This window comes from Balaenoptera physalus (assembly GCF_965194825.1).
Source record: "Balaenoptera physalus genome assembly, chromosome: X".
In the NCBI taxonomy this organism is placed as follows: Eukaryota; Metazoa; Chordata; class Mammalia; order Artiodactyla; family Balaenopteridae; genus Balaenoptera; species Balaenoptera physalus.
In genome coordinates, this window is record NC_138903.1 from 19443056 (window position 1) to 19463390 (window position 20335).

General features: G+C 41.7%; 1 protein-coding gene across 4 annotated transcripts in view; it reads left to right on the top strand.

Moving 5' to 3' along the window:
- The first annotated feature begins 8105 nt into the window (after window positions 1-8105).
- Window positions 8106-20335, top strand: part of PHEX (phosphate regulating endopeptidase X-linked) — a 199282-nt gene continuing 187052 nt past the window's right edge. For 3 of the 4 annotated variants that reach the window (XM_082447075.1, XM_082447077.1, XM_082447076.1), the window contains exons 1-2: window positions 8106-12917; window positions 18060-18128. In XM_082447075.1, coding sequence (XP_082303201.1) covers window positions 12800-12917; window positions 18060-18128 — 187 coding nt within the window. In that variant the 5' untranslated portion in view covers window positions 8106-12799. The remainder of the gene's footprint in view (window positions 12918-18059; window positions 18129-20335) is intronic. The other variant, XM_082447074.1, reaches the window with a different exon arrangement.

Here is a 20335-nt window from a genome sequence, read left to right on the forward strand (position 1 = left end):
TGTGGAGACTGAATCTTATAGCCCTGTATGGCACTTGGAGTGAAGCAGTCAAGAGAAGACCTCCTATTAGCAAAGAGATTACTAAAGCCTTTGAAGCAAATAACCAAAAGCACTAACAGGTACCTCATAAGTAAAATAATACTGTGAATTTCACAGACATCCTACACTGGTATGAGATGTCAAAGTCTGTGCCTTCCTGGAAGGAACGTTGTTCTGGAAACTTAGGAAGGGTGCCATTTGGAGAACATATTCTCCTGGTAATTGGGAAGCCTGAAACAGAAGACTGAATTGTATTTGCTCCTTGGACATGGAAGTCAAGAGTTACAAGCATTCTTCCTTCTTTCCACTCCTTGCTTTTGTAGTAGTATCAAGACTGGCTTGAGAAATCATCCTAATTTTCCAGACATAAAGTCAGTAGTGCTTCACACATACTTAGTGATGTTACAATTTACTCATCACATTCAGGACAAGCCATGCCGACTCCTGAAAAAAAGCATTTACTCATGGGATGCAGGATGTGAAAGTGGGCCCAGACCACTGGATTCATATCCTGGCTCTCCCACATCCTGGCTCTGGGGCCTTGGCCCTCTGTGCATCTGTAAAATAGGGATAATAATGGCTCCTTTGTCTTATTCCGTTTGTGCTGCTATAATAATACCATAGACTGGGTGGCTTATAAATAACAGAAATTTATTTCTCACACTTCTAGAGTGTGGGAAATCCAAGATGTTGTGCTAGCAGATTTGGCATCTGGTGAAGACCCTCTTCCTTATTGATGGCTGTCTTTGTTCTGTGCCCTCACACGGCAGATGGGTCAAGGGAGCTGTCCGGAGTCTCTTTTATAAGGGCACTAATCCTATTCATGAGGGCTTTACCCTCGTGACCTAGTCACCTCCCAAGGGCCTCGCCTCCTAATACCATCTCATTGGGGGTTAGGATTCCAGCATATGAACTTGGGGGACACGTAAATATTCAATCTATAGCAACCTTCTTCTGGATCATTTTGAGGATCAAATGAAAGAATCCATGCTTAGAATGGTGCCTGGCACAGACTAAGTGCTCAAATGTTAGCTTTTATTATTTACCAGCAAGTATCAGCTTTCAAAAATGAAATTTTTGAAAATTTCATTTGTAAATTCAAAATCAGAAATTATACTAATGCAACCAAACTGCCTGCTATGTTAAGCTACTGCTGCTTTTAAGAGAAATCAGGTGATGGAACGTTTGCTTCTCCAGGCTTCAACTTTATTAGATGTTGCCAAATCGCTTTCCAAACTGGGGTAACAATTTACACACTTAAGATCAGGGCATGAGAATTGAAGTTGCTCCACTTGGCATTGTTAGACTTTAAGTTTTTGCCAGTCTGGAGGTGTGAAATGGTAACTTATTGTGGTTTAAATTTTCATCACCTGATTTTGAATGAGGTTGGGCACATTTTTATAAGTTAATTGGCCAGCCAATATTCCTCTTTGGAAAAATGCCTGTCTTCTGCCCATTGGCTATTGGGTTTTTACTTTCTTATTGATCTATTGTGTTTACATCTTCAGGATGATAATCCTGTGTTGCTTATATTGTTACAAGTATCTACTCCCAATCTGCCCTTGTCAAATCTTTTTAAGATGCCCTTTGCTTTAATTACATTTTATAATCATCAGGAGACTAGCTTTGGCTCTGCTTGGTCTTTTCATTTCTTAATGGTATTTTCTGATGCACACGAGTTTTTTATTTGAGTGTAGTCAAAATTTGTCAGTCTGTTTCCTTTATGGTTTCTGTTTATTGTGTTTTTTTTAAGAAACCTTTCCCTACCTAGTCTGATTTTATCATATATATATATATTTTTTCTTTTTTTTCCAGTATTTTAAACTTTTGCTTTTCATAATTAGGTCTTTCATTTAGCTGGCATTCCCCACCCCATTTTTTTGGTAGCATGTGAGGAAGGTTTTTTGTTTTTGTTTTGTGTTTTTGGTATGCTATGAATTGTAAGGGTGTTTTTTTCCATTGTGATCACTACTTATCCCAATACCCTTGATTAAATTGTCCATTCATTCCCCAGTGATTTGAAATGCATTTGTTGTCCTACATTAAGTTACTCATTTATTCATGGGCCTGTTTCTGGGTCCAACACTTTTGAGAAAGTGATAGTTGGTGGGACTATGCCAGAAATGTACTTTTAAAAGATATGCAGATGGCCACAGAATGCCAATGGATTGTATTTCTTTCTAGAATATTAAAAAAAAGAAAAATATGTTGAGCACAGTCAAGATGAAATTTTTTTATCATGGCCTACTATACAATTTATTTTTAAACATTAAACATTTAAATGAACAGCTAAGTTACATGGGATCTGTTATAGGCTAAATAATTGCATTATAACAAATTACCGAAGATGCTCTGAATAAAACATTTGATCAAATGTTGTAGTTATACCTGAGATTATTAAGTTTGTGGACAGAACACTTCAGCATATGAAATCTACCAAAAAGAAGCTGTATCTTGGGAACAATGCAAATGCTAGTAAATGTGTTAAGCCAGGCCCCATGCACCATCTTAAAAAAGAAACATGACTTGGTTGGTGATGATCACGAAATTGTGCTTAGCTAAGCAACAAAATCCACGTGGTTATCTGTCTTTTTTTCTTTTTTAATTTTATTTATTTATGGCTGCCTTTGGTCTTTGTTCCTGCACGCGGGCTTTCTCAAGTTGTGGCGAGCGGGGGCTACTCATCATTGCAGTGCGTGGGCTTCTCACCGCGGTGGCTTCTCTTGTTGCGGAGCACAGCCTTTAGGCGCACAGGCTTCAGTAGTTGTGGCACGTGCACTCAGTAGTTGTGGCTCGCAGGCTCTAGAACGCAGGCTCAGTAGTTGTGGTGCACGTGCTTAGTTGCTCCGTGGCATGTGGGATCTTCCCGGACCAGGGCTCGAACCCGTGTCCCCAGCAATGGCAGGTGGATTCTTAACCACTGCGCCACCAGGGAAGTCCTTATCTGTCTTTGTTCATACTTTATAACCCATCTATTCCCAAAAGTGATCAGAGGCCGCTCACAGTGTTGAAACGCATTTAAAAGAGGAGATGAAAGGCATCAGCTGCCATATTGTGTTGACCACTTACAGCAATGCCATTCAGAATGATTCCCTCCTAAGCATTTCCAGGATCTGATGTCTTTTCAATTTCGCCTCTGAAAAATAACCTTGGATTAAATGCAGTGTTGTACAGTTTCTCAAAGCATAGCCAAAGCTAGTCTCCTGATGATTACAAAATGTAATTAAAACAAAGTGCCTCTTAAAAAAGATTTCACAGGGGCATGCCTCGTCAGTCTTGTCTTTGCCACTAAGTTCTGGGAGTTCTCTGTATGTCAGTCCCTACCTGGTGGGATTTGAATGAAATCATCCAGGATCATCTTATAGCTAGACTTTCTAATTTTTAGATTCTAAACTCTATAGTGGTAATGCACTGGGTTAATTCACTTCTGTGGGGAACTGATTCTGATATTCTGTATGCCAGAATAACACTCAATACTGTGTAGTTCATGAGGGCAACAAGGTGATCATTTGTTTATTCAGTAACATTATGGGTACTTCCATGGGTCAGGCCCTGGTGGGGTACCGAGCAAACCGAGATGATTGAAGGCCCTCAAAAATGTTCCCCAATCTACTTGGGGAGACTGACTCACAGACGTAAAATAACGGGCTGGTGTTTCATGATCCTGCATTGTGTGCCCCGTGGACATTTGGAACAATGCAAGTAACAATCTAAAATGGCCAGAAAGGGACAGAGGAAGGAGGGAGGGAGTGTTTTTCAGCACTGGAACGGAAACTCTGATGGTTAGGTGGATGATACAGTGAAGGGATAGCTGTATATTTTCCAGGTTTCTTTTTTTTTTCTTTTTTTATTCATCATCATTTCAGATAGAAATGTTTAAGGGAAACAGCAGGGAAGGGCTGCCAGGAACATAGCAATTTGGTTTACCGAGATCATTATATTTAGTACTTTAATGTCTAGCTTTTGAGGTGGGGGTGAGGGGTGTTGAATTTAAGAAAAAGTAAACAGTTGTTCTTAATTATACCATACCACGGGACTTGGTGTGCTAGCTTCAAACAAAAATAATGCAGCCTTTTCACCATTACAGGAACGTCAGTGATTAAACAGAATCGATCGTCTGAGTGGTTATGACTGGGAGTTATTACAGTTAAATAATGCTAAGCCTTTGAGATGAGCAGTAAACTCCAAATGGAATTCATGGCTAATAATATCAGCGAGGCAGTCTATTGTGTAATGTCGTATTTATCACCTCCTTAGGAAGACAAATTATCTTTCCTGTTGGCATAATGTATTACATTTTTGAAATTCATATATCACCTGATGAATTTTATACAATACTGACACAATAAAATGTTCCTGGAATTCGACACGTTGAAAAACACTGTCTCCTTAAACAAATGAACTTGCATAAATTATTTAAGAATGCGTAACTGAGGTCTTTTCCTTTTGCCTTTCACTGTCAAGGCCCTCAGTTGCAGTTGGTAGATCATCCCCAATACCTGAGGTCTATATGTCTCTTCTTTAAAAAAAATTCTTGTAGTTTAAATCTATTTGGGTAGGTTGGATGTGAAAGGGTTTAAATTGTAAGCTGTGTGATAAGGACTACAGTTTTGCCCTGAGAACTGGTCAAGAGGGGACCTGCCCTGGGTGCTGGTTTCAAGAGGGCTTCACTCTGGCTCTCCTCCAGCTGTGCCCCTCGCTACCAGGGACGGGTCCGAAGTGCCAAGGGGCTGTGCCTCTGCCCCCTTCTAGAACACAGTTTGTATCCCCGAGACATGAAATGTCCTGTCCAAACTGCTTAGTGCCCATTTCCAGGGCCCGTGGGGGCCTCCTCAGTTTATCATCCCACAGCCTGATGGATGATGGAAGGTTCTACCCGCACTCGGGGGGGCTTCTGGTGGTGGTGGGGGTGGGAGCAGAGAAAAGGGGGTGCCAATGTGTTTTTGCATGGAACTTCACAGAGTCTGTGAATTTTGAATTGGAGCGTGGCTTTCCAGGTGGGTAAGAGGTATATTTACAAGTTAGGAGGACAGAATGTACTTGATTTAACAGTTTGTAGCCTGATTTCCAGCTTTAAATGATACGTGGATGGACCTGCATTTGTACTCTTGTCTCACAATGTAGAAATGAGCTTGAGGAACTGTATTATAATTTTTAAAAAATACGGATAGTGAGTACTCATTATGTTTGGAAGAATAATGGCAAATATTATATTGTGTCAAACAAGCTCTTTTTAGAGTAAACTTTCAAATGCATTACAGAACTGAAAATAATCAGTTGAAATGTCAAAATCTTACCTTAGTTCCCTTCCTCCATTTGTAGAAGATACCCTATTTAATGTGCACCCATCTTTTTTTTTTCCTTTCCACTGAGAATTCTATTGGCAGAAAGTTCTAGAGAACAGGGATATGTCTTCATTTGATAAAAACCAGGCTTGCTGCACCCAGAGAGCACTTGACATTAAGGAATCCAACGGTGAGTTATGGCAGAGGAGATGTGAACAAGACGCGTCAGCGAATATCTTGAAAGAAATGATTTCCCTCTTGTCCTTGATCATGTCTAGTAACTTCAGCGAAAGGCTCCGTTCTTTCTCCTCTCTAGTCCTTTCTCTTCATCCGGCTGCAGAATCACATTCTAAATCTCCAGCTTCTGTCATCTCATTGGGATTTCAGCTGCATTCAACCTGCAATGTTAAATGCCTTCTCCCTCTGGTCCCAGAGGTGAAAAGCTGTCCAGACCATGATCCCAGCCCTCAAGCAGCTCAGAGATGAGAGGAAGCAGACAGGTGTATGTTCTCACCTGGCTGTTCTTACTACCAATGGGAACACAACCAACTAGGATTGGAGAACCGCGAGGGTCTGTGGTGAAGAGAAGAGGCCAGAAAAGAGGGACCTTGTTGTGGTTTTCATTTGCATTTCCTTAGTGACTAATGAAGTTGAGCCCTTTTTCATATGTTTATTGGTCCCTTGGATAACCTCCTTTTGAAGTGTCTGTTCAAGTCTTTGGTCCACTTTTTTTCTTGGGTGATTTTTTTTTTTTTATAAATTTATTTTATTTTTGGCTGCGTTGGGTCTTCGTTGCTGCACGCAGCTTTCTCTAGTTGCAGCGAGCGGGGGCTACTCTTCATTGCGGTGGGTGGGCTTCTCATTGCGGTGGCTTCTCTTGTTGCAGAGCATGGGCTCTAGGCGCGTGGGCTTCAGTAGTTGTGGTGCATGGGCTCAGTAGTTGTGGCTCACGGGCTCTAGAGCGCAGGCAGTAGTTGTGGTGCACGGGCTTAGCTGCTCCATGGCATGTGGGATCTTCCTGGACCAGGGCTCGAACCCGTGTCCCCTGCATTGGCAGGCAGATTCTTAACCACTGTGCCACCAGGGAAGTCCCCTGCCTTGCTTTCTGAAGCATTCACTCTTAGAGCCTAGCGGCCCGTGGGAGCCTTAAACTGATACTCGCCCCTCATACAAGTGCGTGCCCTAGATGACAGCCTGCAGAGACACAAGCAAAGGGAAGTTCCTGATATGACTTCCCCAGCAGCCTTTGTGATTAACAGTCTCCCTGCCTCCCAGGGCCGGCCCCCTTGTTGCCTCTTAGATAAGACCCCTGTGGAGCTCACCACAACCCTGCTCTTTTTGGTTTGAATTGATCAATCTGGCCTTACTCAGGAACCCCAAAGCACTCTACCCAAGGACCCTAAGAGGCACACACCCCAGTGCGGCCCCTCGAGGTGTGCTGTGTACTTCCTCTTGTGGTCTTTTGTTGAACCCTCTGGCACGCTGTGCTCTACCTCACAATTGTTAACAGAGTCATAACAGCCTGCCACAGCAGGGGCCACTGAGACTGGCCCCAGCCCCCTGGTCAGCACCATGCCATACTGGTTGTTAAATATTTTGAATGTCATCCTTGGTTTCAATACCTAAGTTTAATGTTTAGTTTTGTTAGTTCTTGAGTTCACCTTACTATTGATACATTGTAAAGAGATTCAGTGGTTTCTCTAAGCCAGTGGTTCTCAAAATGTGGTCCTCCGACCAATGGTATTAGCATCGCCTGGGAACTCGTTAGAAATGCAGATTTCCAACCATCCTAGACCTACTGGATCAGACACTCTAGGGATAGAGCCCAGCAGTCTGCATTTTAACCAGCCCTCTAGAAGATTCTGGTGCCTGACCATTCACATTTGAGAATCGCTTCTCTATATGCCTCTTGCCTTCATAAACATCTGAGTAAGCCGTCCTTGAGCAGTTGTCTGTAATTAATCAAAGACGTTCAAACTTCTATAGGTTAGTAGTCTAACTGAGGGGTCAGAGTGGGTCTGATCAATTTGAGGATGTAGTATGTAAGCACTAGTTGGATGAATAGTTATTACATTTTAATAGAAGCGTTATGCAGTAGAGTGCTTTGGAAAAAATCTCATGGGTTTTGTAGCTGTTAATCATTTTTTTATTCTCTATATTTTATGATTTTTTGACATCTTGACTCCTTTCAGACCCAGGGAGGGACTGCCCCTCCAAGGGTCAGCTAATTCCTAAACATAGTGAATGACTTGCCTTCTACCATGCCTCTGAAATGCAAACCAACCAATCCCAAGTCCATGCCCCTACCTGCCTCCTTTTATCAGGCTTGTGCAGTATCCAGGACACTGTCCCCCTGCCCTAATTCACCCCAGGGCCGGGTACTGGGCAACTAGAGCCCACTCTTATAGACCAGAGCCTGCTGAAATTATTCCAGTTCTAAACCTGCTCAGTTGCTTACCCTGCCTCGCCCATTTCTTCCCTTGAAAACCACAATAAAGGCTTTTGCTCATACTTTCCCCTCACCCCTTCTGCCGTCTGACCAACCCTGGTGCTTCCTCTTGCAGCCCTCTGTGACGTGGCATGCCACTTCCTCTTGAAAACTGTGAGTAACACTCTTCTTTTGAACCCTGTCTCCGTGTCCGTCATCTTATCATACGTGTTTAGAAAAAATCCCGGGTACCTCTCAAAACAGGAGCCAGATAGATTTGAGTTCCAGCTGGGCTCTGTCATTTACCCATCAGGTGACCCTGGGAATATTACTTATCTTCTGCCAGCTTCAGTGTCCTTATCTTCAAAACCTGTGAAAAGATTCCTATATCATAGAACTGCCGTAAGGACTGATGATAATATACATAAAAGGAGGGCATACTGAAGAAATAGTAGCTGTATGGTCCAGGAGGTGAGAAAATCAGGGAATAAAAGTCCCCTTTAGGCTCAGAAGTAAACAAGTACAATTCATGGATAGATACCTTTCAAATTTATATATCTTTCCTAATGTTCAGTTACTAGCAGCAGGAAATCAGGAGATATTTTATGTATTGCTATTTTTGTTCCCCAACTCCAAAAAAAATTTTTCCCCCATATTAAGTTATGCCTGCTGTTCCTGTTAAGGAAATAAAACGTGATAATTAATCTTTTTAACAAGAGAATTAGAGGAAGCATAGTTTATCATCGCTTTTCCTCAGCTCGTGTCTTTTTGATATGCTATACCTACCTCTGCTAATTACCTGAGATAGATAAACAAAGTTATCAAGAAACATGGCACAGAGAAAAGAGGTTGGAATTTGAAATCCCTCAGGCCTTAAGACAAATACCTGCTATGTGACCTTGGGCAAATCACTTAATAGCTCCAAACTTGAGTTTCCTCATCTGCAAAAGGACACAGAACACCTAGCTAAGAAAGATGTTTAAAAAGATCAGATATAATGTAAGTAATGAGTCCCTTTAGTGGAAGGCCTGGGACTTGAACCTTCTCTAATCTGATGGACCTGCCAATGAATAACAGAGCCCTGCCACAGCTCCCAGCTCTGAGTTTTCAGCATTTAGCTTCTCTCTCCCTCTTTTCCCTTCACTCCCTCCCTCCTCCTTCCAGGGGATGGATGAGTACATTTTTCAGGATTTGAATCATTTCCTTCCTTCTCACTGAAATTGTGGCCCACATGGGATTTTACTGCCGGAAACAGAAGACCCCAAACATCCAAGTAATGACCAGATGCACTCATGTCTAGCATAGACTCGTTTTCAGTTGTCCTCCCGGCCACTGGAGTTGGGCTGAGATTGCAGGAATCACTTATCTCTGGATAAATAATCTCACCTGTGAGTCCTGCAGGAAGAGACGTAAATGCCCAGGCAAGTCCCCTCTTGGGGTGGGGTTTGGCCTACCTGGAAGCGTTCCTTTTATTCCTCAAGCTGTCCATTCTTGTTGGTCCTCCTTCTGGAAGTCTTCCCAACAAGTCTACCACCCAGATATTTCTATTTCTTTGGACATTTACTGACCTTTAGTGTTCTGTAACTAAGTTGCCAAGGCTTTTGCATGTTTTCCTGCCCAAGCCCAGTTTCCCAGTCTGGAATCTCTGGCATGGCTTCTTCATCTTCCCTCACGGGCCTTGCACAGGACCACGTGCCTGAGAAAAGCTCGAGAAACTTCTGTTGATTCATTCATTGATTTCAGTTAAGGCTCCTGAGAGTCCTGGAGCTTCTTAATTGAAACAGTTGGGTGGGTGCAGACCAGACTATTAACAGACTTACCTGCATGGTGACTTTTCATTTAACTCATTTTTACAGCTATTGAGATATTATAAAAGTTTTTTGACAATGCCCACCCCTTTTTATACCAGAACAATGACTTTTCACTTCAAAACACACTAAGTAATATGCTGTAGTTTCAGAAGCACAGTTTCAGGCAAAGACACGTCGACCAATTTCCTTGACGCAACAGCTTGTATTTAGAGAATATCAAATGGAACAATTTTGAGAAGCAGGTCAAGTGTGGATGACCATTTTGCTTTGTGCATGTGTGCCGTGTGGGTGGTCTGAAGAGGCAGCATCTTTTGTTGCTCCTTAGTCCAGGGATTGGTAAACTTTTCTGGAAAGGGCCAGAGAGTAAATATTCTAAGCTTCACATAATATCTGTGTCACAGACCTGCTCAACTTTGACTTTGTAGCATGAAAGCAATCATAGATAGATACATTAACAAATGGGCATGACTTTGTTCCAATAAAACTTTATTTACAAAAACAGGCAGTGGGCCACGTGCCCTAGTTTGCAGATCCCTGCTTTTGTCTCTTGTGAGCACTCATTAATTCTCTGTGCTTTGAACTTCTCTATTTTGCTCTAAAGGGTTTTTTCTGTGCCGCAACTTTATTTTTAAGTGCAGTTTGAGCGCAAAATAATCGTCATCTCTGAAAAGGTTGAAAAATTAATGCAGAAAATGGCACAGAATGAGGAATGCACTTGATGGTGAATGATTCACCTGTACCCTTTCTTCTACCAATCCCCACCCACTCTCAAGTCCTCCTCAGTCCTTTGGTGAGTAAAACAAACCTTCATTACATTAGGTGAACATACTGTATTTATTCTTGACATTTTGAAATAGACTTATTTTCATTGTTCAATTAATACATTTTTCTGTCTGCATTTGCATATCTTCATTTGGGATGGAATGCATCCTAATTTTCCTGTTACAACTAATGGAGGTATTTTTTGGTTTAATGGCTTTTCACTTAGCAGTTGAGTGTTCGGGAATGAATTCACGAGGTTAAGTGATGGATAGGTGTGCTTCAGGGTAAGTCCCAAATGCCCTCGTCTCTGGGGAAACTGCCAGTCCAAGGTTTCCAGCCGGCAACCCACGATCACCGCTGCATGTCAGTCTGGACCTGGAAAGGTGTGAGGAGATTTGAAGAAGGAAGGAAAGAGGGAAGAAGTGGGTCCTGGTGTCATGCTTATGTGGATGTCCTCTCCCCTGTGCACAGGGTATGGCAGTGATCCCCCTCGCTATCTTTCCATTTCCTGCTTTTCCTGTGTCACCTGAGGCCAGTCCTTGGGCCTCAGTTTTCTTAGGGGCAAAACAGAGATAAAAATACCTTTGCTAGCAAGTATATAGGTTTACCATGAGGTTAAAATGGGATATGAAAGTGCTATACCTGTGTGAAGTGTCATTATCATCTGAGCATTTAGAAGGAATTAGGAGGCTGAAAGACCCCCAGACACTAGCATCTGAGGTTCCTGAAGTTGCTTTTTAAGAGTAAGTGGCTGAGGCTAACTTGTGTAATTTTCATTGCTCCTATTTCTCCCTTCACTGTTGCGGACCATGAACTGTGGCTGATGGGCTGCAGCACTGAACTTGATGGATGTGATTCCTGACCTCATGGAGCTCACAGTCTAAGAAGTAGTATGGAGTCAAGTCCAAAAACTCTTGGGAGGATCTCATCCTAGAAGCCAAAGGCCTGCTAGGATGTGTTATTGGAACAGCAATAACAACGTCCACAGCTAATGAGCACATAATGTCTACAACATACCGTGATGTCATAATTTGGACAAAGGCTTATTCTTTCTGGTTTGGGGGCAACATGAAATGAGCAGAAGGTAAGGTAGGATGTGTTACAGGCTGTGAGCGTGAGCCCATGTTATACTGGACTCCTCAGTGTCTGCTGAGCCCTGGTGTGATGCCTCCCAGGCCAAAGGCAGAAGTTTTGCATGAGAGAAGTGCTCTCCTGGTTTCTCGATGTAGCTGAATTCTCCAGCTCCACTCCCACTGTCCTGTGACCTCCAGCAAAACAAAAACAGGTGGGTGGTAACTGTGCTGTGAATTAATGATATCTATATCATTGGATCATAAAATCGATATCATTTTAATAACACTGAAATATCAGTTGCCCTGCCCCGTGAAGAAAGCAGATTTTTATAATTTAAATTGTTAGTATCAATATAATCCAAGAAATCAAAGACCCAGTCATTAATCAGTCTTTCCAGTGAGACGGATCACCTCTGAATTCATCCTGGGGAATCTGCTGAGACCGGAGCTTGATGAAAACACAAAAACGTACTAACCAATGGTGGGGCTGGAGGACACAATACACAGGTGCACTTTTCATCAAAACATGCAGGGAAAACCCCTTTTGCCATATCTTTTGTGCTGGCTAATAAGCTTAATTCGAACACTTACTAGCCTTTTGTACAATTCTTAGCACCACGGGAAGGAAGTGCTTTTCCTTCTTCCTTAAAAAAAGTTCCAGTCCAAACCATCAGCCTCTGTAGGTTGTCTTAATTGCTACTTTGCACTGCGCTGGGCTATGACTCTGATTTTTGGCACATGCTGTCATACACAAACTTCCTAAAATAAAATGCTCCAGGATATCCCAGGAACTCTTAGAAGGCTTTAAAAAGGGACTCGCACACTGAAAGACTATCTTTGATGAAGACAGTTCAGGCAAGCAGAATGATTATTGCCAAAGAATTATGTGATTCTTTGAGATCTTGAAGTGGGTCGGAAGAATCCTTGCCACCTAACTTATCATGGTTTGGGGGAGTTTGACAAGAATCCAGTTTTGATAAAGACAATCGTTTTTCCCTCCCCAAGCGACTATACATTTAAATAGCTAAAACATCTGTTCAGTAACATAGTAAAACATGTACACTCGGAACGCCTGAGAGAAGAGCCTGCCACACAATCGGTTGAGAGGGGGAGCGCCGTGTTGCCGGGGGGAGAGCACCAAGATAAAGCAACCACTGTTTGTTTTGTCTGGTCAGGGGGAAAGCCAAGGCAACCAATATTTTTGGGTTTCTTTTATTTCATTTGTGAAGAAGTATTTGAGAAAGGGTGGCGAGAGGACATATCCTGACGGGCTTTTTTTTAACCTGTCCGTTAGTAGAAGAGCATGAGAACCTTGGATGTCAACGCCTAACAGACTCTTGAGACCAGCCACCAAACCACAAAAAGCGACTTTCTTCTTGCCTGGCCCTTACATCTCTCCCAATGGATGCGGAGACAGGGAGCAGCGTGGAGAGTGGGAAGACGGCCAACAGAGGCACTCGAATCGCCCTGGCCGTGTTCGTTGGTGGCACCCTGGTGCTGGGCACGGTCCTCTTTCTAGGTAAGTGGAACTGGGCTAGTGCAGTGGTTTCCTTGTGCTGTATTCTGGCAAACCTGGTCAGGATGCAGGTGGAGGGCTGTTTGCTTGTGTTAGCAGGTGGTGCATCCTTAGTTTCTATTAAATATGCAAATGAAAGGAAGCTTTTTCTTTAGGAGAGTAAATAAATAAAAACTCCCAAGTACCAAATGCATAGTCCAGAATGTGAAGTGGGTATAAAGTGGATTCGAGTGGCTAGAGGATTTGGTTGCATCGGGCAAACATTTTTTATGCATTACATTTAGCAAAATGAGTGTTTATGAATTCATAGTCAGATACTTTGATTTATTTTGTGAGGAAAGACTTTACATTGTGATCAAACCATGCTGGAATTTCTTTCCATTTGATTTTTGTCAGTGTTTGCCTGAATGAATCATGAAATTTAACTCACAAAATACAAATCAGTCTTTAAAAATGCACCGTTAATGATATTCTTCAATTCCTTTCTAATCCAGTGACTCTGGTGGAATACAACATTTAACTCTGCCTTTCTCTTAGATTTAAAAACTAATATGAAGGAAAACAGAGGTTTTCCTCCTAAGATTTGAAAGGTATTGTGATTCATTGATTTTAATGACTTTTGGTGAGAATGATGTACCCAGAGAGTATATATGATGTTAAAAGCATATTCTTATGAGACAGAACGAAATAGAAAGGGGAGAGGAATGTTCTAAAATTTTAGGCATTTTGAATCTTTGACTCTTCGCCTTTGTGTTTTTCTCATACGGCCCATACTGTTTCATTAGCTTGAAAGTCATGTAGGACCAAGCCCTATATTTAGGAGAGTCTAGGTGCAGTTTGAAATGTAGCAAGCCTGGGAACATACCTTGGCATAGGCAGGATGCAGGAGGCCATGTTTATCTTGGCAGGGGAAAACCAGTAATTAAACTTTAAAAGAGTTAGGGTTGGGTGGTTGAAAACTCTGCTAAAACGAGCAAACCACCTTTCCATGTTTTCTGTGGCTGAAGATTTAGGGAATTAGATGGGTTTATTGCTTTCTGGTACAGCTAAACCTCCTACTCCTGCAACTGAAATTGAGGCTCTCGAAAACTGGTGTGAGATTTCTTGGCACTTGGGGTTTAGGCAAGTGTCCTATCCTGAAATTCAAAACTGGAGGAAAAATGATATGGGCATGTCAAGGGAGTATGTACTATGTGGGAAGTGACTACAAAGTTAGACTGTTTGTGTTTTGCAAACACTCCCAAACTTAAAAATCCAAATGATTATTGTTTATGTAAAAATATGTGCTCTTTTTAATGACGTTACTGCTGCTTGAAGCTTTTTTGAAATTCCTCTCTTATGATTACATTCTGAGGCTGTAGCATATTATCAGAATGTTCTTGATGGCAGCAAATCTTTTTTTTTTTTTTTGGGCCACACTGATCTTAGTTCCCTGACCAAGGATCGAACCCAGGCCCTCTGCTGTGAAAGTGTGGAGTCCTAACCACTAGGCCACTGGGGAATTCCAAATCTTTGTTCCTTGAGAGAAGATGATTCTTTGGGATCAGCTCTGAAGTTTTTAGAGCACAGTAAAATTCATCAAGCCAGGCGATGCTATTATGGGTAAGGAGGCCTGCCTAAGATAGGAAAAATAACTTTCCAGTGTGCCCAATAACTTGGCTGTCTCTCACTTAGAATCTTTAGAGAAGCTGTAATGGTGTCAGAGAATAAGGGTGTGGCCTCCCTCAGCCTTCGCTACTCAAAGTGTGGTCTGCGGACCAGCAGCCTTAGCATCACTTGGGAGCCTGAACTCCACCCCAGACCTACTGATTCAGAATCTGCATTTTCACAAGATCCCCAGGTGATTCATTTGCAAATTAAAGTTTGAGAAGTATTGCTTCAGGTGACCATGTCCTTTTGGATGACTACATTCAGAGACATTTGCTTTTAAATAAATGCACACTCTCAAATGAAAAAATAAATGATATTTTTGTCAAATGTCTCTGCACTATTTCTGACTCCCTTCCTTCCCTCCTCTCCTTTTCACTGCCTAGTTCCACAGGCTCTGCCACCCGCCTCCACCCTGCACCTAGCAAAGTCCTTGTCTCAAAATCTCCTGGGACCCGCCAGCCAGTGCTCTTTATGACAGTATTCTGGTTAAGGGCCTTTTCTCTTCAAGGCACTTCCGGGTAAACTTTGTGGTATATTTTTCTGCCTATATAAGTTCAGTCACATGTCTGCAATTTCTGGCATTCCTCCTTCTCTCTTATTTGTATTTTAGGCTCTGGGGTAATCTCTTTTTTAAAACCTTAGTCCTTATACAGTAAGAGTGATAGCCACTGGCCTTGGGGTGGTTTCAGAGAACTTAGAGCCCTAGGATTTAAGACCTTATATGCCTATACCCAGTTTATTTTATTGTATTTCATTTTTTTCTTTTAGATTTATTTTTTATTCAGGTAACATTGGTTTATAACATTATATAAATTTGATGTGTACAATACTTTCAGCTTTCTGGGCCATGCTGTCTCTGTTGTGGCTACCCGACTATGTTGTAGCACAAAAGCAACCATAAACAATATGTACACAGATGGGCATGGCTGTATTCCCGTACAACTCGATTTCTGGACATTGCAATTTAAATTTCGGATCATTTTCACATGCCATGAAATATTCTTCTTATGATTTTTTCCAACCATTAAAAAATGTAAAAAACATTCTTAGCTCACAGACCATTCAGAAAGAGGCAGTGGACTGGACTTGGCCCACAGGTCATAGTTTGCTGACCCCCACTTTATGGTCATTCTCATGCTCGTGTGGATGATGTCACTGCATTCTGAAGTCATTTCTGCTGCTTATAGACTAATCTAAAATGAGAAACCAAAGTGCTCTTTAAGTTTTTTAAAAAGCTCCTAACCAGCAAAAAGTAACATTTTCATTTTTTATAGTAGAAATATTTTTTTGTTGTCTCTGTTTTATTCATTTAAACCTTCACATTGTCTGGGCTTGTTGACCCTTCTTTATTTACAGGGTCTTAAGATAACCCCCCCATGGAAATGATGTTCTTCCTTCAGAGACTGGGTTTGTCTGCATCCTAATTAATTTAACTTAAACTTTTCTTTTACTCATCATCAGGTAAAGATATTTGATTTTAGTTTTGCTTCCTTAGAGGTTTTCGGTCAATAATTATTTTCCATGAAAGAAATAACTCCTTAAAACTTTAAAAAATGAGATATAATTTACATATAACATTATATTGGTTTCAGGTGTACAACATAATGATTCAATAGTTGTATATATTGCGAAATGATCACCATGATAAGTCTAGTTAACATCTATCACCTCACAGTTACGTATTTTTTTTCTTGTGATGAGAACTTTTAAGATCTACTCTCTTATCAACTTCGAAATATACAACGGAGTATTACTAACCATAGTCACCAGGCTGTATGTTACATCCCCATGACCTATTTATTTTAGAACTGGAAGTTTGTATCTTGAAAGGAATGTCTTTAACTATTTTATTATCTTTTTTTCTAAAATAAAATAAGGCTAGTATCAAAAAGGTATTGTCCAGAATCATAAAATATTATTATTTACAATAAAGTTTGTTTTTCCACTGTAAAAAAAGACACATGCTCCTTAAAGAACATTTGGTAACCATATAGAAGTAGACTGAAGGGAAAATTTACTCCATGGTTCTACCACCAAGGCATATTGAAATATTCCATACTAATCTTTATGTTCCACATATATATTTTTACCTTTTTTTTGCTTTCTAAAGGAATCAAAATATAACTTTACGACAAGATACTTCTTTTCTTAAAAATAGGCCTGAGATGTTTGTTCCATAGACAGTTTTCTTGAATCTCTAATGTAACACAGGTAAAAAGACTGTTTGGAGGATGAATGTGGGTTAATAAATAACTCAAGTTGCCACACTGGTAAGTGATGTACAGGTCTTCCATCTCTAGCAGAAATATAGATACCGCCATACTTTCTGATCCTGTTTCTCTATTGAGGGTGCTATGAAAGGCCTTGTCCCCCCTTTACCCGCCACCATCCATCTCCCCATGGCCACATTTCCAAATGATTCCTTATTTCTGCTCACAGAGTACAGCAATAATGAATTCTCCACAATTTCCTTGGCTACCAGAAATATTTTGGAAGTCTAAACTCACATCTGCTAATGCCCAGGTGCTACCTGAAGTTTACAAATAGGGCACCCTTCTATACTTCTGCGGAAATCCATTTAGATGAAGTTACCAGCCAGATGGGGGAAATTAAGCCATTGATGAAAAGCTACTTCTGTCTTACAGGGTTTTTGTTGGGTTTTGTTTTGGTGGAAGTAGTTGGAAGCTTGGTCCACCAAGCTGCATCTGTCTGGTAGATGCATCTGTCTGTCTGGGCCTGGTGGGAGGAGGGTGTGTGGGGTACGGGGCAGGCAGATAATGACTCTCTTGATAGATGACTGAGTTATATACGATATATTTTTACTCTTCCCCCTTTTATGGGCCTTATCTGTATGGGTAGTTTAGATAAGACGCAGAACTTTAAATGCCACCTATGCTAGCTTTTTCCTTCCACTCTGGATTTGGTCCAAATGACACAGTCTATAAGTTTCAATTTTCCCATCACTAAAATGAGAATGTAGTTGTAAACAAAAAGTGAAATTATGAGACTTAAACCACAGATAATCAGAGATAGAAGAGACTTCAGAGATCATTTAACCCAGTGGTTCTCAAACTTGAGCCTGCATCAGAATCACCGGGAGGCCTTGTTAAAACGCAGATGGCTGGGCCCCGCCCACAGAGTTTCTGAGTCAGAAGGTCTGGGTGGGGCTCGGTCATTTGCATTTCTAATTAGCTCCCAGGTGATGTTGCTGTGCTGCCCCTGCCCTGGGGACCCCACTCTAAGAAGCACTGGTCTAGTTGTGTCTTATGTTCAAGAGAACCAAGTTTGAGAGCAACCAAGAGTCTCACCAAGGTTACTTAGCTAGTGACCAGAGTCTGGTTCTGTGACTCTGAGCCAAGTGGATTTTTGAATTCGGTGTCAACACAGGGAAGGATGAACTGACAGCAAATGTCTCGCATATGTGCCTGACGGTGGGTTACTTAGTGGTGGTCTGCTGCAAGCCAGTCATCTCTTTATTTTGGTCTGTTTTTTCAGTGAGTCAAGGTTTCTTAAGCCTCCAAGCTAAGCCGGAGTACTGCCTGAAGCCAGAATGCATCGAAGCTGGTAAGTCAGTTTTCCATCCTGTGTCAAGTTATGATTATGGTACCTTGGTGAGTGGAAGAGAAAACAGGCAATATTTTTAGTATTTTGTGTGCTTGAGGTTTACCAGGTATGAAATGCAATTCTGATGAAATTTTAAATTTTCTTTCAGACTTGGTGTGAAGTTGTGGAACGTAGGTTTCCTGTTTTCTTTTTCCTTGCAATGAAACAGCTGTGCGGTATTCCAAATCATTATAAGGAAATCAGGAAGGGGTGTGGAAGGCTGAATGGCCTCTCTTAAGACCTGGAGACCTTGGCCTTCGTATCTCCTTAGGTGGATATAGATTCCCATTTATCTCAAGTAGTCTTTCTGTATCTTCTGGTCGGTGGGTCTGGCCTGTCTGCGTCTAAGCAGGGACCCTCTGTAAACCGATACTTCCACTGTCACCTGGAATCTCTTTGGGTCCTTCTATTTCACGTTACAAGTCAAATTTTTCTTGAGGTGACAGGCTGTGTATCAGTGGGTACCCCAAAGTGAAGACGAGCGGTTAAAGTTGCCTCAGTTTTGCAACATCTATCAGTTTTGCCCTCCATAAACCAGTGTTAGGGCCTAGAGTTGCAGGACCTGGATCCCAGCCCCACTCCCATTTTTAAGTGGCCAGGGACACTAGTGTGTGTTTTCCAAGGGGAAAGTGATGGGATCAGTTACGCACATGGTCCTTTCACTTTCCTCTTGGCCTTAAGAGAAGAGATTAATGAATTATTGCACCAAATATTTGTTGCACTCCAGGCACTGAGTTAGGTTCCAGGAATATAGCAGTGAGGCCGAATGACCAGGTAAGGGAAGAAAGACAAACACCCAAGGGAATTAATGGACAAGAAAAATATCAGCTGGTGGTACATGTTATGCAGGAAATTAAAAAAAATAGAATAATGTGGTGGCAAGTGACAGGATGGCTAGATTGCAAAGTCTGAGGAAATGACATTGAAGGGGCCCTTTGAATAATGAGAAGGGAGTGCTGTGTGAAGATGGAGGAAAGGGCTTTCCAGGTGGGGGGAACAGCTGGGGCAAAGGTCCCGTAGAGGAAAGAGCTTGGGGGACTTGAGGAATGGGAAGAGCCTCTGGGTAAGGGGCAGGATGCAGGTGATCAGGGTCAGTAGGGAACCCAGGCGCCAGCAAGTCTGAGGTTTTCCTAAGTGTGCTCAGAAGCCTCTGGAGGGATTTAAGACAGACACAAGATCTTATTAGCCTTCAAAAAGATCTCTCTGTGGAGAGCTCGACGCTGGGGAGTCTTTTGGGGTGGAGGAGAGACCACAGGGAGCAAGAATGGAAGAAGGTCGCTCAGGCAGGTGGTTATTTCGGCAAGCCAGGTGAGAAGTGCTGTCAAGATGCTGTCTTGAATTCAAGATATGGGAAGGGAGACAAGAGGGTTTAGGAGATAGAGAGCTTGCTAAAGGATTGGATGTGGGCTGCAAGAAAATTCAGAGAATCAAAGTGATACTTAGATTTTTGGTGGTGCTTGGGTGGTGGCATTTATTGAGATGGAAAAGACTTAGGTGAAAGGGCTTTTAGACTCTGAGGCCTTATACAAAGGTACTAGGTTAGACAGTTGTGTTATTAGAGTTCTTTTTTTAAAATTTATTTTTTTATTGAAGTATAGTTGAATTACAATGTGTTAATTACTGCTGTACAGCAAAGTGACTCAGTTATACATATATATATATATTCTTCTTCATAGTCTTTTCTATTATGGTTTATCACAGAATATTGAATATAGTTCCCTGTGCTGTACAGTAGGACCTCATTGTCCATCCATTCTATATGTACCAGTTTGCATCTGCTAATCCCAAACTTGCATTCCTACCCTCTCCCACCCTCCTCCCCGTTGGCAAACACCAGTCTATTCTAATAGAGTTCTTTTTTTAAAAATGTTTATTTATTTATTTGGTTGTGCTGGGTCTTTAGTTGCAGCAGGTGGGCTCCTTAGTTGCAGCATGCATGTGGGATCTAGTTCCCTGACCAGGGATCGAACCTGGGCCCCCTGCATTGGGAGCACGGAATCTTAACCACTGCGCCACCAGGCAAGTCCCTTGTCCCATTCTTAAGTGATCAATATATATATATATATATATATATATATATATATATATATATATATATATATATATATTTTTTTTTTAAACCGGGCAGTATGTTAAGTGACTTACATGTGCCATCTCATAAAAATCTT